Here is a 24,557-nt window from a genome sequence, read left to right as displayed (position 1 = left end):
TGTCGTGGTGTGTGCTGTATGTAGTTACTGTGGTGTTATTGATCCGTAATCGAGTTGTCGACGAGGAAAAATTGCTCTCTGAGCAATTTGGCAAGAAATGGTTGAAGTGGCATCAACGGACGGCGAGGTTTATTCCAGGGGATCTGGTGATGCGGTCGCGTACATGTAATTCCGCCGCACCCTGTAAGCTTGACTGCAGCTCCGAACCTCATTTTCTTGTGTATCGGAGTGAGTGTGCCCGCTTTGATCACTCTCTGTTCTCAAATCTCGACACGTTGAGTCGTCAGTGACACCCGCAACGTATCTCGCACAATCGAACGTGTAGAGATCCTGGATTGGCGAACGATCTCTATCATGAAGAGAACGAGACTGGTTTACGCCAAAAGCTATCTTGGGAACCCCCTATACCGATAACGACTGGATGATATCACTTGGGAGTCATTATGTATGTATCACAAGCCCCAAGCTTATCCTAGAACCCCAGATAAATATGTAACCCCGGGACTGCCAGGCTTGTATAGCACGGGTGTACGGCTTAGGGCAAATAAGCCCTTATCCGGATTCTTAGTCTATCCGATTCATGAGGGTTCTGAAATCTCTGCCGTATAATAAACCTCTCTGGTTTCTATTATTTAGCTACTAATCCTAAATACAATGTAAAGATATAAACCTTATTTAAATATTATGAATACACAGCCAGCGTGGCGCTTAACAGGATATGTGAAACGTAGTAACACGTAGGGCAAGCAAATTCCGAACCAGCCTAGTCTCCCATCGCTACAATATTGCCAGAGTATGAATGATATGACTCAACGCTCGTAGTATATAACACATATTTTAATCTAAACCTCTTATTCGTCATTTCGGACCGAAACTTATTTGTTTACTGTGGAAATGTTGACTTGTCGCTCCTTTCGATGCTTGAGGCCAAATAGAGTGACCACAAACGACTAACCTGGCTCCTGATAGTCGGTTTCTACGAAACCTGACATCTCGGACTTGCTCACCGTAGTCATGATCCGTAAGGCAAAATCAATATGACTAGGATCAACGACTTTACAATAAATGTCATTGGTCCAGGGCATTGAACTCGACAATGAAAACATGGGTGTAGCCCTGCTCATCAATATCAGTGGGAAAATCATACGTGAGGTCATCCGGGGGAACTTGAATACAGTTGATGCTTCTGGTATGCATTCTACTGCACGTCTTATACGTTTTATAAGGCTTCCCGAAAGCATTTTTGCATTTTTCGTGGAAGACATAAAAATTCCCGTAGTATCTGAAGCCATGAAAGAATGGGGTTAGGGTTGGTCAGACATGGACAAACTGACATGTTTACCTCCTGTTGCGCAGCGAGAGCAATATCAGGTTTGAACGTGAACCATATGCAATGTGGCAAGGAGTAGATTGGCAGGCCCTTGACATGCGTGCCACGATAGCTAGCCCCAAGAGAAAGTTAGTTATATTAAAACAATAATCCAGTCCCTGACAATTCTTTGAATCGGTAAATTGTCAGCACGTTTCGGAGCCGAGTGGTGGTGCACTGATCACTACAGCCCCGCAGGATATTACAATGTGTACAATTGCTTTGAAGCTCGTACGTTTCACATTACTGGCCTTTGGTGAAGCCATTGCAAATAAGGTCGAATTGAAAGTTGAGAATGGGACATACCAGGTTGCCTCAGCAGTGGCCCGGGATAAAGAACTTCAACAACCACATATATGCTGTTCATCTAGAAACTAGCAAAAGTTGTTTTTGTCAGATTAATTGATAAACATGAAAATGAAAAGAAAAAGAGAAACAAAGAAAAAACATACAACAGCCAGGATTCGCTGGTGGTCACCCACCCAACTACCAGTCAAGAGGATATTCCAGGATAAATCTAACCATCTGCATGCGACATTTTGGAATGAAGAGGGGTTTCGGAGCTCTTGAGCTTCATTATATAAAGCAATATTGAAAAGACCGCTTAATGAATATTTCTAATCTCTTGGCATGGATAGTACTTATGGATTAAACTTACATTCTTTTGACTTGAGCTCAGCTTTTACAGCGGCTGGCCCATGCCTGCTGTTCAGTGTCTGATATAAGATCAATACTAGGGCTCTTGCATTTCTTGGCAAACTATCAAAAAGTTTATGGTCCCGCGTTAATTTCTTCACTATAAGTTTGGAGCTTATATTTAACTGAACTTTATAATTACTATAATATACCTACTGATCCAATCCGAACTGTAAGTCTGAGTGCTCGGCACTTCTTTGGGCTTGTGAGAAGGGACAGTACAGCACTGCACGGCTTCTCAATAACTACTGCACGGTTTCAGGAGCGATAAAATAACTATTGTCCAAACAAGTAACTCGGCTCTTCTGCTGGCCTGCAAAAATGCACATGTAAAGTTGGTAGAGATTCAATTTAACAGAAGATTAGGTAATTTTACAGGTAAGATTATTGGCACGGCACCTTTTCTCGCCGCTAGAATGGCCATGAAGATATAGCCCAGGCTTTGCTTCAGTAATACCTTCTCAAACCATGTTTTTCGGTTTTTTTTCTTTTTCTTTTTTTTTTTTTTCTCGATAGCAACCAGACTCGTCCTTGATATAGCTAGATGTTTTTATTGCTTACAAGTATTGCTCTTGAAAAACATGATCCTTGCAATTATATATCGTAGTGAACTACTGAGAGTGAAAACTTACCCGTACCACGGACGCTTTGAGAGAAGACCAAGGGGGTGTGGCCTTGCAATGTGGTCCAGAAGCACCCAAGCTACTTGACATCCCATATAGACATAGATACGGTGAGCGCTTTTTACTTCGCGGAATACCTGGCCTTGTTGCACTGACCTGTTACTTTATAATGGGATCATCTCATTCCTGTTGCTTGGTTCGGAGGAGCAGATGTTGGCTTGAAGATCTAAAACGTGGATATCTAAGTTAGCTGTCGACCTTTGGTTCTTTATGATTATTTCTGCCATTGAGTGAGTAAAGCCATGATCAAACTTGGAAAGACTTGTCTCGATCTATCTCCTATTTGTCATATTTAATGTATGTGCATGTTGAATTAAGCCTTCCTGAATTGTGCACTATTAATCCCATTATTCCTGATTTTTGGACAGTGTATGCTAGCCAGTAGTACAGGCTCTCCATTCAGAAAACTACGGTAATGGAACTTAGGCAGTATAAAAACCATGTGCTAGAATGTAGCATACATAAGCAATAATAAGTACTTGAAATTTTCAAGAGAAGAGATGATGAAACCCCCTCCCATACACTCACAAGACATCTACTGCCGCGAAACGGTTGTCTCAAAGTCCTCCGGTTCCCGGCCTAACAGTTCTCCCAGCAAGGGCGACACATATGCCCCCTCGCCACAGCGGAAAGCTTCAAAAGCCGAAGACCATACCTTCGAATGGTCTACGCCATGGTAGGTGAAGTTCGCTGGATTCTGGGGTAGAGCCGCAAACTCGTCAACTGAGACTGGGAGGATTTTTACCGGCCGCTGAGCCACCTTACCCAAAACATCCACAGTTTCCTTCAGGGTGAGTGCCTTGGACCCGGATAGCAAAACGGTCTGCTGGCGGTACTTGAAACCGTTAGGATCCTTCATGAATCGCGCCAAGAGCTCAGCGGTGCCCTCTCCCAGCTCCTCCCGTTTCACCCAGGCAATACCCGGCCCGGAGCCATCGTGCGGGATTCGTATCGCATCAACCGGATTCTTGGGGTCAAAGAAGGACGTGTATAGTGGATATGACTCGGAATACAGACCTTCACGAACCACGGTATATCCGAAGCCAGGATGTCGGCGGGTACAATCGTCCAAATATCTTTCTGTGTCTAAATGGGCCTGCATAACATGAGCCACCGACTCTTTGTTCTGGGGGCTGCCGCCATAGCCCAGCGATCCGTAGAAAATGTATTTGACACCGCTGCGGATTGCCGCATCGATCGCACGTTGGTGGCGCTGTCGGCCATTGTCATCCCCATTAGCTGGTGATTACGGAGTGATTTGGCCACGAAAGGCGATGACTTACATTGGTCCGGTACTCATGTTCAACAGAGGCGTACGAAATTAAAAAGAGCGTACGAACTCCGTCAAATGCGCGCTCGAGGCTGTTGTCGTCATCGTAATCCGCCCGGCGAAGCGTCGCGCCAGCTGCGGACGCCGATTCTAGCTTTTCGGGCTGCCGAGCGACAAACACGAGATCTTTTGGCGAGAGACGAGGGAGCAGATGCTTAACAGTGCTGCCTCCAATGCCTCCAGAGGCGGGAAAGACTGCAACAGTGTGGCTGAACATGGTGGCAAGAGGATGTTTTTTAATTGGTAGAGCTCTACTAATTAAACTCCAGATATTATCTTTCTACAAGCTTCAATGATGACCTTCCAGCAATGGCACTTTTTAACTAGACAGCCGGTCGAACTCTGAACCGGTCGGAGTCTTTCAAGAAGGCGTCATGGACATGGATTTGTCACTTACTTCTCCTTGGGCGGGTCTCTATTTCTTGGTTGTGGAACTGAAGAAAATCTCCGCCGGAGTCTTGTGTAAGCAGAATAGCCCAAGGTCCACCGGACTCGGCAGTGAGACCGCCCATTCCCTATATTAGTATTCACTCCAAATAGGTTTTGTTTTCTCTCCGATTGGATTCGGTGCCCATAACATTTGAACTCTATTGCCCGGATAATGCCACCCGCAGTTCCCAGCAATTCCACTTGCTGAACAGTGCGATTAATGCTATTTGTGGGTGGGTTACGAAGCAAACCTGGTGCCATGAGTAATTGTTCTCTGGAATATGATGCTCATGGAAGCCCCGCCCGACGTTATATGTATGAAGTTATTCATATGCAGACTACCCTGGTATGTATTGCAAACCCCCTACTTCCTCACCTTCTTTCTTCTCAGTCATCACTCTTTGGAGCCTTTTAACAAGGTATCGCCATTATTGAGTTGAACGTTACCCCGCCCTCAGAACCGCAGAAACACCAACCAAAATGAGCGTCAGCGCAAATCGAAACATCGTTATTGTGGGAGTTGGATCCTCCATGTCTAAGTCTCTTGCCATTTGGCTCGCGAGCCTGAGTTGGAACATTGCCCTGGTGTCCCGCTCCGAAAAGAACTTGTCGGCCATCGCCGACCAGGTGCGACAGGCCCAGAAGGACAAGAATAGCAAGGTTATTTACAAGGTCTCCGACGCCGGTGACCCTGAAGCTTTGAAGGCTACACTTGACTGGGCTGTCCGAGAATTCGGCGGCAAGCTGGATGTTCTGAGTTATAATGCTGCCCGCGTTGCCCCTTCTGATATCACCGAGACCACCCCCGAGGAATTGCAGCAAGACTTTAAGGTCGCTGCCGTGGGCACTCTGGTCGCGGGCCAATGGTTTGCCGCCGGCAATGCCAGAACTGATCGGATCGCCGAGGGCGAATATCCTCTTTTTCTTGTCACCGGCGGTATCCTCGACAAGGAACCTGAGCAGTCGGTCGCCTCGCTCTCCACCGCTAAGGCCGCTTCTCAGACCGTCAGCCGTTTGTTTGCAAAGGTCTTGCCCGAGAAAGCGAACATTCTGGTCGGCATGCCTTTGATTACAGAAGGACTTATTGTTCCTAAGACGGGAGAATATAATGAACAGTTCCACCCAGACAAGATCGTCCACACGGTCTTCAGGCCGTTTTTCGAGGATCGCGAGAATCTAGTGAACGGAACGGGCAGTTGGACCGTGGAGAGACTGTACTAGAATGGTACTCGCTGTATTATGCCCATGGGGGAATGGGAATGAGACCTCATCCATTAAGGCGTGGCGAGTGCGGTGGCATCACGAAAATACCCCAATTATTTTTGTAGCGACCTTTTTCTAAACCTGCACTTTTACGGTTGCTTAGCTTTTTTTTAAATATGAGAAGTAATGTTCCCCGTCAGCACGCCTCCGTAACATGCCAGTCGTGTCGAAAGAGGCGCGTTAGGATAGGCATTTCCCCATGTTTTACGGGTGATTGCCCAACTTGTCCATACCTACACCCCCAGTGTGACGGAATTAAAAACCTCATAGTTCAAGATGCATCACATTGGGGGAGCCGTGCCGATATCAATATTCCGAAGTATACCGCAAGTATGATCTCAATCGGCTTCTCCTACAGAGAACAATATCAAAACTCTAAACTAATCTGTCAGACCGCCGAGCAAGCACTATATGCAATCCTTGCTTTCTCGCATTGTGAGCCTCGAACAGCAGGTAGCAGACTATGAAGGACAAAAGGACAGCACTCGTATAGGATCGATGCCTCAAACACTCCAGGTTCGGTCCAAGAACTAGTCGACTTTTGTGGCAGGCTCAGCTTGACAGAGGGGCAGGAGCTTCGCTTCTTCGATTCCCGGAGCAACCTAGCGATGATCGGAGAGCAACTCGATGAGAGGTGCCATGATCATTTGCTGGAATTCTCCGCGGACCGAACCCAGAGACCAGGGATCGGCAACATCGAACTGGGCTGACCAACCCAAGAGGTGCTGTTGGATTCCTTCTGGAAGTGGCATAACCCATGGTCATATCTGGTCCGCGAAGATGCCTGGCGTTGAAGCTATGGAGTGCAAGACAATGACTACTACACACCTGTTTTTCTATAAGCCACGCTATCTGTGGCTGCTCGTTACACCGACTAACCAGCTATTTCGGATGTGTAAGATCCGCGTACTGCTGGTATGTTTTTCACTTCGAAAGCCAAGCAGTTGAATTTTGAGGGGATTGAAGAGCCCTAGCTTTTGATAGTAATAGCTACTGCATTGGTGTTAGTTGCTGGGTTATCACTAGACATTGAACCTGCGGGCTGGATGTTTATCAGTATTTATCAGTATGTCCAGCTCAGATAGATCCTTTTCCTGCTGACAGAGTAGAAGAATTGCCATGAGGATGGCCCATACCTTGGGCCTGCATACCGACCTTAGTGGTTGGGTCACATCTGGACGACTCACAGCAGAAGATGCAGAGGTTCGGTCGGTTGCTGGGCCTATGGACGAGATGTAAGTTTTCCTCCCCTACGGTATGAAGTAACATACCTGAAGAAGGATAACTCACGCCATGGAAGCTACTCTCCAAACCCAAACTCCAAGCCCAGAGAGAAGATATATATCGCTTTAAGGGCTTCTGTTGCATTATCTGGGTTCTACGACAGAATCCTCAGTGTGATTGGACTACCCTCTTTTGCCCCGGGGATTCTAGGGGCGGAGCATGTCTACTACTTTCAGTATGCGCCAATATTCTTACTTATTTGTTAATGTACGAATTGATCCGTCTAACCTTTACTACCACAACCTTAACAGCATACTTCATTGTCCATTCATCTCTCGAGAGGCCACTTCCCCGACGCCTGGGGCAGAGACCGAAACAGGGTGCCAACAACCTGACAGAATGTACTAGGTCAACGGAAAGAGTATAACGATGATTCTGGGAGAGATTAAAGAAAAGTATTCTTTGGTATGTCCAAATTTCAGCTCAGTCTTGACATGTAAATATTAACCGCCTTCTAAAGAGGACTGCCACTATCTTAACAATACATCCCTCTTTTACAGCAGACTTGATTCACCTATTCAATTGGACACTGGCAGACCTTACAGACAAAAAAGAAAAAAAAAAACCTGCGGACCTAATGGCGAACAAGCTGCCATGCCTTTCGAAAGGCCTTATGCGAGAGTCGCAAGGACCTTACATCATGCAAGACCATATTGATGATCAGTCTTGGAAGATATTCTGCGAAGCTGTGACACATCGTGGGCCGAAGATGACTTGCTCCAATCAAGGCTATCTTTATTTGGTTTTGACGAATAGTTGGCTGGCGTTTTACCTCCTGTTTAAGGAAAAAAACAAGGATTTGACCAACTCGTTCATCTTGCTGTGTAAATTTGGAGGTTGGTTGCATTACAGGCCCCTCCTTTATACACAAAGACACAGGAGATGCGGCACACACCAGCCCGATGAGCGTTTGACCTTCAGTATTCCTTGGTCTCATTATTTAATGTAGCATAACACACATTGATATTTCACTGTTCATATAACACATGAGTTTAGCAACCAAGAAAGAAAGATATTGCACCCTGTAAAGTTAAACTACAACTGGCGATTGCGGACGTCATTCAATTTCTAGGACTTGAGTGCATGAATCGGATTATGTCGCACAGTCGAACGGTAGAGGTCCTGGATTGGTGTACTCTACCTGCCAGGAAGAGGACGAGACTGATTTGCTTATATTACCCCCAAACCGGTCTTAAGAACTTTCTATACCGCTAATAACTGGATACCATTTTTTGGAATACCCTATGTAACCCCAATGTATCTACCACCCCCAGATAGATATGTAACACCAGGACTACCAGGTTCGTATGGCCTAGGATATAGGGTAAATGCGCCCTTGTCCGTGTTCTTAATCAGTCCGGTACATGACAGTCCAATGGGCGATACTTTTACATGTGCAAGTCTAGCTTGGTTGTTTCGGAAAGACTACCGCAGCGGGGACCTGCGTAGGAGGCTTACAGTGAACATTAGGTATGATCGAGAGAAGATATACTACTTAAAGATATGAGTAGCTGACGCTGTTAGTCTCTTTCTATGCAATGCAGATATGTACGTGAGCCAAAGATATCCGATTGCGGACCAAGTATCATTCCTCTCACAACCCCTTTTTCTTCTCTTGGAGAATGACCACATTACATTCAGGATTCCGCCACGTGCCCTTGAAGATCTCCCCAGACTGGCCAATGAAAGCGTTATAAACCCCAAAGTGCCCTAGCTGTGGGGATGGAAAAGGGGCGTAAGGCTGCCTAGGAGCCACTTGGCGCCATCCTTCACCGGCTCTAATGCACCCAACGTAGCATCCGTTGCAGTGGGGGCCGGTTTATCCGTTCACACTTGTCAGTATAAATAAAGGGGGTAAACCAGTATGCCAGTCAACTTTGTCTGACATGGAACATCGCGCCGTTCAGATTTAAAATGCTTCTGCCTTACTATCTTTTAGCTGCCGCCGCTGCGGTTACAGCTTCTCCTACGGTGTACCTCATTCGCCACGGAGAGAAGCCAGATGATGGCGGCACCGGTCTTAGTACTCAGGGAATCGAGCGCGCTCAATGCATTCGACAAGTCTTCGGCAAAAGCTCCGGCTACAACATTGGCTATATTTTGGCAATGACGCCTAAGAGCAGTATGTTCTACGTCCATGAACGGGCTCACCTCCGATAGTGGTGAATCGCTAACAACAATCGCGACAGACGGCAAGCGGGCCCGTCCATACGAGACGGTTCATCCCTTGGCCGAAGACTTGGGCCTGACGGTTGATACTTCATGTGACCGTGATGACCCCAAATGCGTTAAAGATGCCATCGACAAATACGATGGCGATGGGAATGTTTTGATCTGCTGGCAGCACACGGCGCTCACAGATATCATCAAGGAGCTTGGGGACGATGATGCCCCGACTTATCCGAAAGGACGGTATATAATATCCCCTTTATCTTTTACAGTGTATTCTCTGCTTGTCCATGAAACATTGATAGGCCAATCTTGTGAAGAGTGTAAGGTATCTGGCGATCCTCTGCTGACATGAGATTGATAGGTTCGACGTGATTTGGACTGACCCTTCACCATACTCGAAAATCACGGAAGAGTCCAGTGAGCAATGCCCAGGGCTGGATAATTGAGAATAGATGTGGTCTCCGAAAAAAGCAATAGAGGTTGGCATTCTATGCCCGTTGACTCTCTTATTATTATTTCTACCTATTTGTTTCCTACAATTACAACAACTTCGTTGGTTTCATGACCCATCATTCATAAGTAGACCTCACACAAGGGGTAGTCATGGAGGGACATTCGCTTCACGTGTTGATTGGGCATACATTATATATATAATCACGGCTATTAAACCCGATAACGTCGAGTCAATCCATGCTTGGGCCCTCGGAATTCTCCGCATAATGCAGCATTGTCCAAGCATAGCCGCCCAATCTTGAGCAGGAATACGATGTATGTATCACTGATATGCAGGGCTAATGCATGCCAATAAAAGGGCCTGCCAAAAAGGGGGGTGAAGAGATTACGGCCAAGCCCACCACGATGCTGTGTGACCAAAGCCGAGGTTACATTGACGCATATTAATCCCGCGTCCTGTCTCAATACCACACTTTCCGAGGCAGTGATCGTCTGGCAACTGCCGATACTCGAAAGCTTGGCAATGCGGGTTTCCAGCGGACTCCCGGCGGAGAATCCCTGAGGAGTGTAGATCTTCATCACTTCCGATCTCCCTATGCCTCGCTATCATACAGCCATTGCAGAAGGACCAAACAATTCGAATAGTGTAGGATGGCTGAAAATACGCCAAGTACTGCCAAGCGGTCCCTAATATCCTCTACCGATTTTCACAGTTTTCACGCCTGACCTGGTGACACCAGAAGAATACTCCGCATCTCACCGTGTAATATGTTCGCCTGCCTATAAAGTCTAGTAAATCATCTCATCCCCTATTCATTTTTCCTCTATTATTCCCAGACCATCTTCCTCCTACCATCCCTGGGGCATACAGATCATCTTCAAGATGCGCTTTCTTCCGTGCCTCACCACCTTGGCTGCCACGGCATCTGCCTTGGTTATTGGGGACCGTCCCCGTTCAGATGATCTCTATGTCCTGGAATTCGGTCCTGGGGATACGAAAACTGTAACGGAAGCAGAGAAATGGGCTTTGAGAGCAGTAAGTTTCAAAATTCACCAAGCCGTGAACGGCTTTCACAGGGTTAATTGCTAACAACAGACTACAGGAGGGCAAGAGGTTCTTCGACATTACTGATCGGGTCAGCCAGCTTGAACTCACATCAAGCCAGCAACAGAAGCCCGCCGTCAAGTATCCCGATTCGGTGCAACACAAGGAGACCGTAGAAGCCCTAATCAAGTCGCTCGACAAAAACAACTTCGAAACGGTTCTGCAGCCGTTCTCGGAGTTCCACAATCGTTATTATAAGAGCGACAATGGCGCAAAGTCATCCCAGTGGTTGCAGGGTAAAATCCAGGACATCATTTCTACAAGTGGCGCAAAGGGAGTCACTGTCAAGCCTTTCAAACACTCCTTTGCTCAGTCGAGCATTATCGCGACAATTCCTGGCAAGAGTGGAAAGACTATTGTGCTTGGAGCACACCAGGATTCTATCAACCTGAGGTCGCCTTCAACGGGCCGTGCGCCCGGTGCTGGTAAGTTTTCGGCCATCATCACCGTATAGGCGTCTCTGCTAACGAACATAAATAACCAGATGATGATGGCTCCGGAGTTGTAACAATTCTCGAAGCCTTCCGTGTACTCCTCACGGACAAACAAGTGGCAGCCGGCGAGGCTCCTAACACTGTTGAGTTCCATTTTTATGCTGGCGAGGAGGGAGGTCTCCTGGGAAGCCAGGACATCTTCCAACAATACTCGCAGAAGAAAAAAGACGTGAAGGCCATGCTCCAGCAGGACATGACTGGCTACACGGAAGGTACGACGAATGCTGGCAAGAAGGAATCAATCGGTATTATTACCGACAACGTCGATGCGAACCTTACCAAGTTCCTGAGGATGATTGTGGCTGCTGTAAGTCAACCTCCTGGCTTTTTTGAGTAGCCTCTTTATGCTCACGAACATCTAAAGTATACCAACCTTCCATCTGTTGATTCTAAATGCGGATACGGGTGTTCCGACCATGCCTCGGCCACGAAGTATGGCTATCCCGCGGCATTTGCATTCGAGTCTGAGTTTGGCGACGACAGCCCCTACATTCATTCGGCGGATGATACGATTGATACCGTCAACTTTGACCACGTGTTGCAGCACGCAAGAATGACTCTTGGATTTGCATATGAGCTTGCTTTTGCATCGTTGTAAGGGGGTCTATAATGATGAGTATTGTTGGCATGGGTACTCTGTGGGCGTTAGTGTACAATTCAGGAGACGATGATACGTAATATATATAGATACTCCTGAGCTAGGGTTATTGTAGGAAACTGTTACTCCGGCCAATAAGAGACTTGGGACAATTTTAGAGTATTATTCAACCCATGAATTCGAACATAAAATGAAAGCTCAGGGATGAATCTATTGACTGTTTGATGAATCTATTAGCAACAGCCAGATGTCGAAAAACGTAAAGACAGGATTCGCAACTGGGGACTCTGTATATCCCGTGCCAAACGGAGTAGCCTCTTGTTTTACCTTATCTCCTTATTGTACTACTACTACTACCACTGCTACTACTACTACTACTACTACTACTACTACTACATCCTTATAACGACCTTATATGGACGCATCGAAATACGCACTACGAAACCAGATAAGATAGAGCTGACCGTTAAAAGGAAAGTGAAAAGTCTTTACAGGATCTCAATTGAATGCAGCACATCTGCCCATCCAGTAGAAGAAGACTACAAGAATTAGACTCCGGCTCCATGGGAAACGGAATAACTAAAAGAAAGAAAGAATCGAATACTCCAAGTCATAGCTTGAGGGAAGGCTTCAAGACACCGACCATGTTGAACAGCATCCCAGTCCGTGGATTTAAACGAACTCATATGCCCTAATCACTTGAAAACAAGCGGGCTTAAGCCTGCTTCCAGTTGCCGACCTTGACACCACCATCGAGGGTCACAACGCGAGTGTTATTGTAAACGTTCTGCAGGAATTGTTTGGCGTTGTTCTTGCCATCCTTAATGAACTCATCGTTCCAAACCATCCAGTAGGCCCAGTTGACCTTCTCACGAGCTTGAATGGTGGGATCAGGGATGGGCCCGACTTCCGCTAGAGCCAGTACTCTCTCGCCATTGGTGACTGCCTGGAGTTTCTTATATTTGTCCGCGAGAACGCCGTGGTCACCCGGATCAGCGTAGTGGTCGACGGTGGCAATATCACATTTTTCGTTTCCAGGATACCAGTCGGCCTCGGCGGTGTTACACACCCAAACAATATTGTGGAGGTTATGGTGGCGAGTGATGCGGTCGTAGAGGATATCCCAGAGCTTCTTGAATGGAGCAGGGCCGTGGGCACCCCACCAGAACCATCCACCGTCGGGCTCGTGGAGGGGACGGAACATAATGGGGATGTTGGCTTGATCAAGGCGCTTGATCTGAGTGGCGATGGCATCAATATCGCGCAGCAAGAGGCGAAAGTTGGTACCATTGCGGCGATCAGCCACGGCATCCGCAATATTGAAGCAAGTAGCCTTTGTGTAGAATCCGCTGTACCATGGCTGCTCGGCGGTGTCGGGCAGGCAGGTAGGGGCATACCAGTGCCAAACCAAGGCGTTGATGCCGTTATGATCCGCATGCTCGATCACATCTTCGACGGCGTGAGACTTGCTACCGTGGGTGACAGCCGAAGGCGAGTAGTACATGAAGTCGCTTCCCAGAATCGCTGGTGAAACGCCCACATTTTGCTTGACCCAGTCATAGCTTGGCTTATCCTGCTGGCCAGAGAGGTAATGCGATCCGTACTGAGACTGGACATATTTCAGCAGGGCTTTGGCACCGGGGGTTGCGGATTTGTCAATGTTGTCGTACGACAAAACCTGACCACCGGCAGCCAAAGCAGTAGAAGTGAGGAGAGAAAGGAGCGAAAGTTTGGCAAACATGGTGGAATATACCAGATATTCTATGAAAATTAAGCGAATGACTTATAGAATGGACTGATCTACCCTTCCGAATCACTGGCAGACGTTCTGCCCTTATATACCCTCATGACGCTCGCCGAGAGCCCTATCGATTTGGCGAAGATTAGGACACCATATGATAGAGGTGAAACCTTAGTCTTGGCAACGGCGGTCAATGAACATTACCCTTTTCGAATATTGTTGTTTCTCTGGGCGACGAAGAAGAGACCCTCCATTTTCCAGTTCTTCGTAGTGAAATCCACCAACCCCTCACCCCCACAAACGACCCAAGCGGAGACGCCGAACCCCAAGCACTTTCCTTCTTTTGTCTGTTATGGGTGCAATGCCAAAATTCCAATAGGTCAATGGAGGCTGTTGGCAACGTGGATGGGGACACCTTTCCGCATAGCCTGACACAAGTAGTACCGTAGACGTTGATGTCTCAAAAAGGCAAAAGCAAAATTCTGCCGGTGTGTTTCAGCCAAATCATTGACAGCCTGATTAGATGCTATGCAATTAAAGTTAATCTGACAGTGTCTTGATTCTACCAAGGGCATTAGAATTAGTTCCTTTCAAGCTATGTTCCATGTCAGCATAAATGTAGGGTTGGTTGCCATTTGGGGAAAGCCCCGTCCGAGGCTCCACAGCCACGGCAACACAATATGTACATACAACGGTTGAGGAACTACTCAGCTCTACTAACTTCACCGAGTCAGATTGGATTTAAAGTTTATTGATAGATTTGTCCCAAAAAAATCTCCCAAACTCAGTTAGACGAGTTCCCCATAGTCCTCGGAAAATACGCCGAAGATGCCTGCCTATTCTGCTTATCTATTACTCCTTCTCTTATACTCGCAACTGGTGGGCAGTAAGTTCCCTGGGATCTTGATAGCGATGAATGCTTTTCTAATCTTCTTAAATCCTTTTCCTTTCCTTTCCTGGAAGCTACTCACCAAGAACTGTACAGGTTTTAAGCCATAAGTTAGTAGAGTTGCGGATTGCTTCAATCTATGTCTTATTCCGTACGAACATCCAGGCTCCACTCATAGGACATTCTAAGACTTTAACAGCTAGAGATCTACAGGGGCAAGGCGAGATCTAATATTGAAATTCCTGAGAGTATACGTAACCCTATGGAACTATTATCAGAGAATTACCTCTCATAGGGCCCACTCCCATCCGTGGATCCTATAACACTTTCGGCCTTTCGCCAAGTGACTGAGTCATGCATCTTCCCTGCTCAATTTGACTCGTAATCATCTGTGATCTCTTGCTGTCGATCTATCTATGCTTGATGTCGATTGGAAGGAATATGGAGTACAAGGAACAAGTTTCGTTCTGCTGTGATAGAAGAACTTATTAAGTCGAGGGACGGGCCGATCTCCTTTCCTAATACGGGCCGAGGTAGGGTTCAACCCTCAGCAAAGAACTGATATGGTTTGGCCCCGTTTCATTCTAAAACATAATGATCAGTAGTTCTGACTTGCAGTCTTTGTAGTAGGTATGTATCTGCCGCTGTAGGAATGCCCATGGCTCATTATCAGTATTTTCTCTGTCAAGTAATTCGTGAATTGTGTATGTCCGTCCGTATTCGTAATAGTCAAAAAGGAATCGTGACTTAGGCGTGCTGCCAGTTCAGAAAGAGATTCAAATCGGGCTCAGATAATTTGTCTCATTGAATCGCAAAGGGATCGATGCTACGGATCGGAAACCATGGCGTCCGGAGCAGGCTCCGTACCCTGAATCAGACCCAAGCTCGGTGGAACAGCCGCCATATCTAGATCGGAGATATGCCGTTGACTGGACGGGTAATAGATCGTCCTTCCGGAAGCCTTGGCTGCCGTTTGACTTTCGTTTGTGTTTAAATTTGATACATAACTCCACAGCTTCATAGTAAGTGGACGATGAGTCTACTCTACCTTCATCTCCGACGGTTCCTCGGAAACATTCCGGGACAAAGAATCCAATAAACATCGTTTGCCTATGGATCACAGCCATGGCCTCAAGTCGCCATCTGAAACATGGTTTAAAGCTAGTATAGAGTAGCTCCCCTCTAGCACGTTGCCCTGCCTTCGTTCCCTGGCACTCATCCGTCGAGGTGCATATAATTAATAACAGAATCCTTATATGGGCCAGGTTAGCCTGGGGTACTGCTCCTTCAGCTTCATCATATGCTCGTCACTTAGCGTCATGAGTAGAGGCTTACGATCCACAGTCTGCATGATACTATACGATTATGTTGGTGCCGATATGACTGTCCACCCTTCGCGAGATTTCAGAGGTGCACTTGCGCGCTACGCTACTCCGCAGTCAATATCTACGAATGACCAATCACTCCAAATCATGCAACAAGGATAACCTACCTCCTCCAAGGATCGCATCATGCCAGACTAGTTCGCCTTGTGCATCTATGAACTTCGCGGCGGGCAGTGTATCTGTTCTGATACATCCAGCGCCTTCCGGGTACAACATATTGACCTTTACTTGGTGGAGAAGGGGGACGCTGCACTAAGACTGGATGACTTGAATACAACGCAAATCCCCCTTAACCGCGAAAACCGGAAAAGGCAGTGAGCCCCGTCATGAGAGCTAGGTCCGGGATATACTTTCCGTCGGCTCTCATGTTGTTGACAGTAGTGATAATGCATTCTCCTTTTCTAGATACCCGTGAAAGCCGTGGGGAAGAACAGAGAAGTATCCATGCCCGAAATACAATGCCCCGGGAGCCCGTTCAGCTACTTCCGGCATACGATAGCTCGGTTAAAGAATATGAAACAAAACCAGACGGATAAATATCCTTCTGCATATCGTCTCCTTAAACGGGAAATTGGTTCTACACATGTCAGGCAATTCAGAAAAAGCTAGCGACAGGCTCTCCGAGTACATCTAAATGTGGCACAACCCCCAAACCCGGCGTGCTAGGCGCAAAGATGTAGACGTTATGGACTTCAAACGCACCGTCCGCAGCCTTGACCGCAACCATGTCTCGGCTTTCAAGGATGTAGCGCAAAGACCGCTGCGGGACTGTCTGGCCTAGATGCACAATAGCTGCAAATGCGATGTCCGAACCGGACGTCCCCTGGACACTAACCGTGTAGCCCGCTGCCAGACAGATATCCCGCTGCCGACGACCCCTGGTCAATCCACCGGCCTTGGAGATCTTCAGCCCAATACCTTCCGCCGCGTCATCCGCGATGATTTATACAATGGACGCATCGTTTGTGGCAAGTTCGTCGAAGATTACCGGGACATTAGTCTTGCGTCGGAGAGGCACACATTCCCGCCATGTAGGACAAGGGGCTTCCAAGACGAAGTCCAAGCCCTCGAGCAGCAGCCTCAGCATCCGCAACGCCGTTTTCACGGACAATCCACCGTTAGGTCAACAATAAAAAATTCATCAGGTCTCTTATCAGCAAAAGCCGCTGCGACCCGCGCTGCGTCAGCTACAGGCTCGCCTCCGATTTGAATCGAGTGCCCTTTATACCCTTTTGCGCGATGTTCGGCCACTCGTTGACGCATGCCCGCCGGCTCGCCCACGTAGATGGAAGAGATGATCGACAACTTCACATCCGTGCGGCCGCCCAGAAGTTCACACACAGGAAGTCCGACCGATTTGCCAAAGATATCCCAGCATGCGACGTCCAACGCTGCCTTGGCATCTTCGTGGCCGACTAGCGCGGCATCCATAGCATCGTTGACGCGATCGACTCTTCGGGGGCCCAATCCGATCGGACTCGGTGCTATTGTAGCGATACTTGCTCTGACGCCGGGCGCATGGGAGGCAATTTTGGTGGAGCCGAAGGGGGTGCTTTCTCCCCAGCCCTCGATTCCGTTCTGAGTAGTTATGCGCACAATCGTAGCATCGAAGCTTGTGTATTCCCGTCCGCCGGAGCGGCGATAGACACCACCTACATAAGGCAGGTCGACTTGGAAAACGTCAATCCGTGCAATCTTCAGATCCGACATGTTGCTGTGTTCCTTGAAGACTTGGAATAGAATGGATTATAGAAATGGAATCTCTTGCCGAGCTGGGAACGAAAGTATCCATGCGAAGACACTATGTAGCTGTTGCAAGCAAGGTAGGCTCTTATATATATTGTCTTCCGGGGATAAGAGGCAGGTGCACTACACGGACGGCCAGCATCGGCTCGCAAGATTACAGAAACTTGGGCCAATCCATTTCTCGCACTAGCCGGGTTTTTGCAGAATATCATCCATCGGATACATATGCCGAGCATGTTCTGAGCTGATCGGATAAGCTGCGAATTCATCATGCCGTTGACTTGACTCCTACAGCCAGTATTGTAGGAAGGCATTTGCGCCATCTGCGGAAAGCTCTCTCCCTCAAATGAAAGTAAAAATTGCTTAAATCTTTCTCCAGAGCCTTGAAAAAATTGCTTTTCTTACCATTAGTTTACGTCTTTAAAACCCAAGTACTTTTCAGCTTCAGTTCTGCAAAACTCTCGGTAATCTTAGGCAGGCGTATCCTCCTGACCAACGCGCTGAGACCTTGCGCAAGTATATACACCCGAAGCTGTGCATGACCCAAATTACTGCAAAATGTTTTATAATCAAGTGTCAACGTATCTGCCGACAGAATGCAGCGAATGCTGGTTGGTATACAGCCTGGCATTCGAATATCCCCAATATCAAGGGTCTCTGGTTCATGAACCGAGCGACCAATCGGCAAGCATAACTAATGACAAGTCTGAAGGATTAATAATATCCTCGGAATCATTAGCCCAATTTGGTGAAAATCATGAGAACCATAGACAGATATTCCCCGCAAACCTCATGGACCAGTTGTCGTCATTGTTTTTTGTTAGGAGACAAGTATAAATGACTCCCTTAAAATTCTAGAGGAGGGTTCAGCTACCAGGAATCATCCCCTACCATACGAGAAACAAGAATGACTGAAGTGCAAATCTCCACTCGTCAAGCATATCGCAGGACAGACGATCATACGCCCGGTACACCGAAGGTGAAACTCGTCACTGAACCAATCCCCCTACCCCTTCCCCCAACGTCGGTCTTAATCAAGGTCCATGCCGTATCCCTGAATTACAGAGATGCCAACATCGCCAACGGCGGTAACCCTTGGCCGGTAGTACCGTATGGTATACCATGCAATGATGCAGCAGGTGAGGTGATTGCCATAGGCGACAAGGTGAAAACCCTAGCGCAAGGGGATCGAGTAGCGCCCATAGTGGACACGGAGAACATCACTGGGCGTGAGACGACTCGGTCTTGGTTAGCTGCGGATGAGGATGGGGTTCTGGCAGATTATCTTGTCTTCGACGAGGAGAAGCTATGCAAGCTCCCGGCCTATCTAGACTGGGTTGGCGCGAGCATAATCCCGTGCGCCGGAGTGACTGCATGGACAGCGCTGAAGGATGTTGGGATTGGTAAATCCGTGCTGATTCAAGGTTTGTCTTCTACTGGCTGAAGTAAGGCATCTTGGATGCTAACGACTTGGAAGGCACTGGTGGTGTCAGTATGTTTGCACTCAAACTTGCTCGGGCCTCGGGCCTGAAAATCATATTGACTTCCTCGAGCGATGACAAGCTCGAGAGGATGAAGGAGCAGTTCTCCAGCCCACCGCTTTTGACTGTGAACTATGCCAAGAATCCTGAATGGCACGAAGAGGTTCTGAAACTTACTAATGGGGCCGGAGTCGACTTAGTTATTGAGGTTGGAGGCACTAGCTCGTTAGTAAAGAGCATGAAATGTACACGACGCGGTGGAACAGTTAGCCAAGTAGGATACCTCAGCAAGCAGAATCCTAGCGAGCTAACAGAGCTTCTCTCTGTTTTAATCGATCGGAGAGTCATCTTAAGGTGAGGGCTCAATGCATATTAATATCACCTACCTTAAAAGGGGCTAATTTTAGTGACAGGGGCATCAATGCTGGTTCCAAGCACGATATGGACGATCTCTGTGCTGCGTTGTCTGCGACACAAATTCAGTTCGATGATATTATAGACTCGATCTACCCGTTTGACAAAGCTGGCGAGGCAATTGAGTTTATATGGCAAGGGAAGCAGGTAGGGAAACTTGTGATTCAGCTTTAGGTAGAAGACCACTGTACCCTGCTCCGGGATTTCTAGAGAAACTAAGGGAGTGAGTTGCAAGTTCTCTATGCTTCTATGAAAGCTCTCTCAGAATTTCTAGATATATTGTATATCTTCGCTTTCTACTTGAACATATCAAAATAAATAAACCGTCAGTCTCGAATAGTACGCAATTTCCAGCATAGAACTGTGCCGTTGTATCCTGAGTTAGTGTGATAACGGCTAATCTCGAGACGCATGATGATTTTAGGAGTACTGAGCAAAAGGAAACAATCCATGCACGTCAGTATCTACTAGATATATCCGGGCTTAGCATAGCAAACAGCGAGGGGAGTCGGCGGTATTGTTTTCTCTTCCCGATTATTTGACTGGTCCATGAAACCTGATAAGGCACCGAAACGTAGATGTGGTAATCTGTAGGCATGGCATATCGTATACCTAGTTACTTTGTCTGTAAGATAGATCCAAAAGCTCTCTGTGTGCTTTTCTCTTTAGCTCATGAATATTAATGTATAGATAACAGAAGCTGCTGTCTAAGGTTCGATATCATACGCGGCGCCGGACCTGATTTCGCGGGTTGGGTTGCTATCTGCCCTTGAGCCGACTGAACCTTCTTCTCTATCAAATCGGACAGTATTCTCCTAACCGACAAGGTCTTTCCAGCGCAGTAAGTGATCCTGGTCTATAATGGCATTCACACATGTCTGTATATTATAGTCTACAGGTTAATGTCCGATACAGGTCCTAATTCCGTTGCGTTGTTGGAGATAAAACGGTGTTACAGATATGACCGACAACGTTTGATACAGAAGCACATAAAGAACATTGAATGATTCATTGCCAAGGTTACTGCCATCCTCATCCTCCACATAAAGACAATATCCTAGCGTCTATCATGGCCTCCCTCCCTTCTCTACCCGCCACGTTATCTCCCGCCCTAAGCGGCAGAGACGCTATTGCAGACGCACTCTATCGCTGCGTCCTGGGACTCGACACGAACGACCTGGCCCTCTTTGACTCAGCTTTTACCCCAACAGCCACCTTCAGCATCAACGGCCAGGTCTCAGAGGGCCTACCAGCCATCCACACCGACTGCTTTATTACGATCGCCAAGTTAGATACCACCCATTTTCTCTCCAACATCCGGATCAATATCGCCGACGACGGCACCAAGGCCTCAGCGACCGCCTCGGCACTCTCGCAACACTACAGGGCTGGGAAAGGGCTCCAGCCCGGCCAACCGCGATTTTTGGCTGGTAGTCTGTACTACGTGGACCTGGTCAAAGAAGAGGCTAATGACCTATGGAAGATTGAAACCTTTAAGCTGCAATCTACCTGGGCTGAGGGTGATTGGGGGGTGATGGCTGGGAACTAGGAGAGAATGCAGTTGGGAGAGAACTGTGTATATACAGGAGCAGATAGGATTTTTTTTGTGTTAAAGACTATAGGATCTAATGAGATAAATAAATACAGGTCAGTCAGGACCTCCCTGGCTGATCTCTATACTCGTTCTTGAAATATCCAGCTACAAGATCACTAAGAATTTCCAACGAGACAATTGGTATTACGGCGACCAATTCGCTGCTTGTAGTTCGAGTATTAGTCGCGCGTCACCCGTTGCTCCAACGTCACACTTCGGCACAACAATCTTCTTAAGTGCCGACACATTCTAACTGAGAGTAGGGCTTATTCGGAAGTTGTTCGGTCCGGGGCATTGACAGAATAGTGCTCACTACCCGCGGGGGTGGTTTTGTTCGGGGAATATCGGGTCTGTACTGATATCGCTGAGATGAAAAGCGAGACGTGAGTGTATGAATAGGAGTAAATAAAAAATAAAGAAGAAGAAGAAGAGCACTTGTCTGTATATAGTGTAGCGAATAATATATTACTTATGCTTCAAATTTCATGAGCTCAGTTTATCTCAATATGTGGTAGATGTAGATATATATTTCCCGAGGCATGCCATGCACACGGCGGATTTTGATAAACTGAACATTAACCCAGTCACAAATTTAAATTCTCCAAAGCAAGCAATATGTGAAAATTGACGAGCAAGATGTCCCTCTGAGAGCTGGAATTGGATTGGAAGGATCGACGTGTCTACATTAATCGTACCACACTCCCTTTGGCCAGAGACATCGTGGTAACCATCCTGGTCGGCAGATATTTGACTTCACGCGCTACGGAAATCCTTGTACTTAATAAGATCATACGATTTCTTTAACCTAGGCAGCAAAGTAAATAGATACATTCGTAATTGGATAAAGTTTCAGTATACGAGGTAGCGAGCGAGCATTGGCATTATGTGGCACTAGGGGCACCATAGGTGTAGTGCAGAGGCCGCTGACAGTCACGATATCCATGATCGTTGCCATCTATCTGGGCAATACTGGAATGGAAATGATTATGTTCATTTGACTTCATGTTGTATGTAAAAAGATGAAACTCGCTCTCTAGATATTCTATGTACAGTATAGAATCCTTGACGGCCTCTAATATACCGATCAAGGAGTATATATATATATAACAATTAGAACAGCCTTGAATCCAGTGACTTGACAAGTCACAACACTATAGGCCCGCTATAATCGCAATGGCTGTTTCTAACATGCCAATCTCAACATCAATTCGTATCACGATATGCGTGGTGTTCACGTAGCTCGAGCGGTCGAGATTGCCGCGGAAGATATTTAAACGGCGTTGTTGGCACAGGTCCAGCTGGAGGACGAGGAGTTCTCATGAATCGATTTACCCGAGACGTAGAGTCCCAAACCGCACTACAGCCCATGTTAACGCAAGATATATCGTATAAAAGGGGGAGGGAACACATACAATGGCACAGGCGATGCCGAGAATGATCACATTCACGATGGTGAGGAGAATCTTTCTGGGAGAGGAGAACCAGACGCCCTTGTTCATGACCAACCAGAAGATGGCGGGGAATCCATAACTGAACCAACTGCCGAACAGGGCACTCTGTGGAAAGCATATTAGCACGCAGAAACGGGAGCATTGAGAAGAGTATTCCTTACGATCAAACTGAGCAGATCGTTGAAGACGGGAATGGACTCAGCGATAACCCATGCAATGAGCCATAGGGCGAGCGCGATACCAACCCAGGTTCCCACAGAAAGCATGCTCTTTTGGTGCATGTGGTCAGATCCACGGAAAACACGGACGTAAATGTACTTGCAGGCGACGTGACCATAGATAACACCGGCGATGATAACCTACTCCACATTAGAACAAGAGACAACGGGAAAGGGAGGAGAAACGCACAGTTGGAATAGCAATGCCGTAGGCGACCTTCTTCATCACAGGTCCGGCAGACGAAAGGGCAGGGGATGCAACATCGGGTCCGGCGTAACGGTAGGCGACGATCGCGGTGACGACGTACATGGACGTGTCCACGATTTGAAGCATGGTCAGAGACTTGGGAAATTCGCGAGGGTCTCTCATCTCCGAGATCAGTCCGAAGAAGGCAACGTGGGTGACTAGTTGGATGTTAGAAGAATGGTGGCTGAGAATTGGTAAGGCATGTCGTTGGAAAGAACATACTGTAAGCAAAGATGATGTTGGTCACGGCCAAGAAAGCGTCCTGGAAGCTGACATCTCTGGTCGCATCGACTTGCACATCCGGGGGAGCTTGGACTCCAATGGAGATCATGGTGACAATAGTCGCCGTGATGATACTAATACATGCTGGATGGGCTGTCAGTAACGGGCCATCAACAGGGAGCAAGTAGCGGTATACTTACATGCGACAGACATCCAATACACCTTGTTCATGGTACGTGGAAGGGCGCCGATGAAGCTAACGATCATGCCAATGACGGCGAAAACAATCGTGCAGGTTCCATGGCCAGTGATGGTGTTGAACAAGACCGAAAAGGTAAGAATATGACTCGCCATCAGGAATATCAAGAGTAGAAGCTGGCCAATACCCATGACCTCCCGTCCGAAGCGGCCCAGAATAAGCTCTCCAGCGTCTCCCATACTGTGCGTCTGGGGGAAGCGGAGTTTGAACTGTCCAATAACATAACCTGTGTACCATGAGACGCCGGACATGCCGATCAGGATAATGACACCTCTGAAAAGCACTCGTTAGTTCTCTTAAGCAAATCGCAAGTGCAAAGTGGAACACCTACGGAACCAGTCCCAGCGTTGCCATTGCAGATGGGAGAGAGAGAATTCCCAGGGACATATTCTCTGCAATCATCACTGCATACGGGTTAGAAGAGCAACGATTCATGAAGAACGCAGGAACCGCTTACACATTCCACATTGCCTATAGTCACATTGCTCACATCAGTCACTGCATGGGAAGCACCGCACCGTTGAACCACAACGGTGCTCATTTGGGAAGTGCATCGGAAGCTTACCACCAACTCATCACACGGTACTTGACTTCTCCTTCTTCCTCATTTCCAAATGGGTCGTTGGCTGGGGCGTCATCGCCATATTCCTTCTTCTCCACGTCGGCAAAGTTGTCATCATAGTTGGGGCCATCCTGGATGGCAGGCGACTCGTGTATAGCCATGTTGTTTGTCTAGGTTTGGGGTTCAATCGGCGCAGAAAGGATCATAAGGAGAAAGGAAAGAAAAGAAACGGCGCGCTGGGGTATTTTAGGAGCAGCTAGGGCCACTGGAGAGGCGGCTGGAGTCGGCGATACCTCACGAATAAACTAAAATCCCCAACCGAGCAGTTTCTCGCTGGTAATAAATTTTTTCTTTGCCAATATTATTCTCCATAATTAGGGTTTTAGGTTTTAACTTTTGCCTTCGCCTTCGATCCATTTTTTTTAAAAATTTTTTTTTTTTAATTCCGTGAGGCAAGGCCCTTTATTGGCTA

At 47.3% G+C, this 24,557-nt stretch overlaps 9 protein-coding genes across 9 annotated transcripts; 5 read left to right on the top strand and 4 right to left on the bottom strand.

The window, feature by feature from the left end:
* Positions 1 to 3,283: 3,283 nt before the first annotated feature.
* BDW43DRAFT_302533 (uncharacterized protein) lies at positions 3,284 to 4,295 on the bottom strand (the record flags this gene model as incomplete). The annotated part of the gene is made up of 2 exons (XM_032045254.1): positions 3,284 to 3,961; positions 4,032 to 4,295. 2 exons carry the CDS (start codon positions 4,293 to 4,295, stop codon positions 3,284 to 3,286), a joined length of 942 nt encoding a protein of 313 aa, XP_031897091.1.
* Positions 4,296 to 4,664: 369 nt separating this feature from the next.
* BDW43DRAFT_285956 (uncharacterized protein) lies at positions 4,665 to 5,968 on the top strand. The gene has a single exon (XM_032043001.1). The coding sequence runs from the start codon at positions 4,988 to 4,990 to the stop codon at positions 5,726 to 5,728; it is 741 nt and encodes a 246-aa protein (XP_031897090.1). The 5' UTR covers positions 4,665 to 4,987; the 3' UTR covers positions 5,729 to 5,968.
* Positions 5,969 to 8,942: 2,974 nt separating this feature from the next.
* BDW43DRAFT_167350 (putative phosphoglycerate mutase family protein) lies at positions 8,943 to 9,781 on the top strand. The gene is made up of 3 exons (XM_032038687.1): positions 8,943 to 9,176; positions 9,244 to 9,466; positions 9,588 to 9,781. Exons 1-3 carry the CDS (start codon positions 8,969 to 8,971, stop codon positions 9,670 to 9,672), a joined length of 516 nt encoding a protein of 171 aa, XP_031897089.1. The 5' UTR covers positions 8,943 to 8,968; the 3' UTR covers positions 9,673 to 9,781.
* A 781-nt stretch (positions 9,782 to 10,562) lies between these two features.
* Positions 10,563 to 11,986, top strand: BDW43DRAFT_321559 (M28 family metallopeptidase; the record flags this gene model as incomplete). The annotated part of the gene is made up of 4 exons (XM_032049359.1): positions 10,563 to 10,715; positions 10,783 to 11,209; positions 11,269 to 11,585; positions 11,643 to 11,986. 4 exons carry the CDS (start codon positions 10,563 to 10,565, stop codon positions 11,874 to 11,876), a joined length of 1,131 nt encoding a protein of 376 aa, XP_031897088.1. The 3' UTR covers positions 11,877 to 11,986.
* Positions 11,987 to 12,542: 556 nt separating this feature from the next.
* On the bottom strand, positions 12,543 to 13,617 carry BDW43DRAFT_321557 (family 26 endoglucanase H/Glycosyl hydrolase; the record flags this gene model as incomplete). Its single annotated transcript, XM_032049358.1, has 1 exon — positions 12,543 to 13,617. The coding sequence occupies one exon, from the start codon at positions 13,615 to 13,617 to the stop codon at positions 12,592 to 12,594; it is 1,026 nt and encodes a 341-aa protein (XP_031897087.1). The 3' UTR covers positions 12,543 to 12,591.
* A 2,869-nt stretch (positions 13,618 to 16,486) lies between these two features.
* BDW43DRAFT_314122 (mandelate racemase/muconate lactonizing enzyme family protein) lies at positions 16,487 to 17,601 on the bottom strand (the record flags this gene model as incomplete). Its single annotated transcript, XM_032047736.1, has 3 exons — positions 16,487 to 16,786; positions 16,841 to 16,957; positions 17,008 to 17,601. The coding sequence occupies 3 exons, from the start codon at positions 17,599 to 17,601 to the stop codon at positions 16,487 to 16,489; spliced, it is 1,011 nt and encodes a 336-aa protein (XP_031897086.1).
* An 818-nt stretch (positions 17,602 to 18,419) lies between these two features.
* Positions 18,420 to 19,899, top strand: BDW43DRAFT_285950 (zinc-dependent alcohol dehydrogenase family protein). Its single transcript, XM_032043000.1, has 3 exons — positions 18,420 to 19,061; positions 19,115 to 19,472; positions 19,532 to 19,899. Exons 1-3 carry the CDS (start codon positions 18,545 to 18,547, stop codon positions 19,704 to 19,706), a joined length of 1,050 nt encoding a protein of 349 aa, XP_031897085.1. The 5' UTR covers positions 18,420 to 18,544; the 3' UTR covers positions 19,707 to 19,899.
* Positions 19,900 to 20,367: 468 nt separating this feature from the next.
* On the top strand, positions 20,368 to 21,168 carry BDW43DRAFT_285949 (nuclear transport factor 2 family protein). The gene has a single exon (XM_032042999.1). The coding sequence runs from the start codon at positions 20,536 to 20,538 to the stop codon at positions 21,079 to 21,081; it is 546 nt and encodes a 181-aa protein (XP_031897084.1). The 5' UTR covers positions 20,368 to 20,535; the 3' UTR covers positions 21,082 to 21,168.
* A 764-nt stretch (positions 21,169 to 21,932) lies between these two features.
* Positions 21,933 to 24,435, bottom strand: BDW43DRAFT_285942 (transmembrane amino acid transporter protein-domain-containing protein). Its single transcript, XM_032042998.1, has 9 exons — positions 24,089 to 24,435; positions 23,981 to 23,994; positions 23,855 to 23,927; positions 23,465 to 23,796; positions 23,265 to 23,408; positions 22,986 to 23,200; positions 22,739 to 22,936; positions 22,539 to 22,682; positions 21,933 to 22,483 (listed from the first exon to the last, which is right to left on the bottom strand). The coding sequence occupies exons 1-9, from the start codon at positions 24,244 to 24,246 to the stop codon at positions 22,397 to 22,399; spliced, it is 1,365 nt and encodes a 454-aa protein (XP_031897083.1). The 5' UTR covers positions 24,247 to 24,435; the 3' UTR covers positions 21,933 to 22,396.
* Positions 24,436 to 24,557: the final 122 nt, after the last annotated feature.

The sequence above is a fragment of the Aspergillus alliaceus genome (assembly GCF_009176365.1).
Source record: "Aspergillus alliaceus strain CBS 536.65 unplaced genomic scaffold BDW43scaffold_44, whole genome shotgun sequence".
NCBI lineage: Eukaryota > Fungi > Ascomycota > Eurotiomycetes > Eurotiales > Aspergillaceae > Aspergillus > Aspergillus alliaceus.
Note: the sequence above shows the minus strand (reverse complement) of the source record. Positions and strands in the feature narration are given on the sequence as shown.

Bases quoted from the DNA above. Each gene is read 5' to 3' on its own strand.
- BDW43DRAFT_285956 (XM_032043001.1), top strand. From the start codon at position 4,988: ATGAGCGTCAGCGCAAATCGAAACATCGTTATTGTGGGAGTTGGATCC.
- BDW43DRAFT_167350 (XM_032038687.1), top strand. From the start codon at position 8,969: ATGCTTCTGCCTTACTATCTTTTAGCTGCCGCCGCTGCGGTTACAGCT. The intron at 9,177-9,243 runs GTATGTTCTACG...CAATCGCGACAG, and splicing joins GGCAATGACGCCTAAGAGCA to ACGGCAAGCGGGCCCGTCCA. The intron at 9,467-9,587 runs GTATATAATATC...TGAGATTGATAG, and splicing joins CCGACTTATCCGAAAGGACG to GTTCGACGTGATTTGGACTG.
- BDW43DRAFT_285950 (XM_032043000.1), top strand. From the start codon at position 18,545: ATGACTGAAGTGCAAATCTCCACTCGTCAAGCATATCGCAGGACAGAC. The intron at 19,062-19,114 runs GTTTGTCTTCTA...ACGACTTGGAAG, and splicing joins TAAATCCGTGCTGATTCAAG to GCACTGGTGGTGTCAGTATG. The intron at 19,473-19,531 runs GTGAGGGCTCAA...TTTTAGTGACAG, and splicing joins GATCGGAGAGTCATCTTAAG to GGGCATCAATGCTGGTTCCA.
- BDW43DRAFT_285949 (XM_032042999.1), top strand. From the start codon at position 20,536: ATGATTCATTGCCAAGGTTACTGCCATCCTCATCCTCCACATAAAGAC.
- BDW43DRAFT_285942 (XM_032042998.1), bottom strand. From the start codon at position 24,246: ATGGCTATACACGAGTCGCCTGCCATCCAGGATGGCCCCAACTATGAT. The intron at 23,797-23,854 runs GTAGGTGTTCCA...AGTGCTTTTCAG, and splicing joins GCAACGCTGGGACTGGTTCC to AGGTGTCATTATCCTGATCG. The intron at 22,484-22,538 runs GTATGTGTTCCC...CATGGGCTGTAG, and splicing joins TCGGCATCGCCTGTGCCATT to TGCGGTTTGGGACTCTACGT.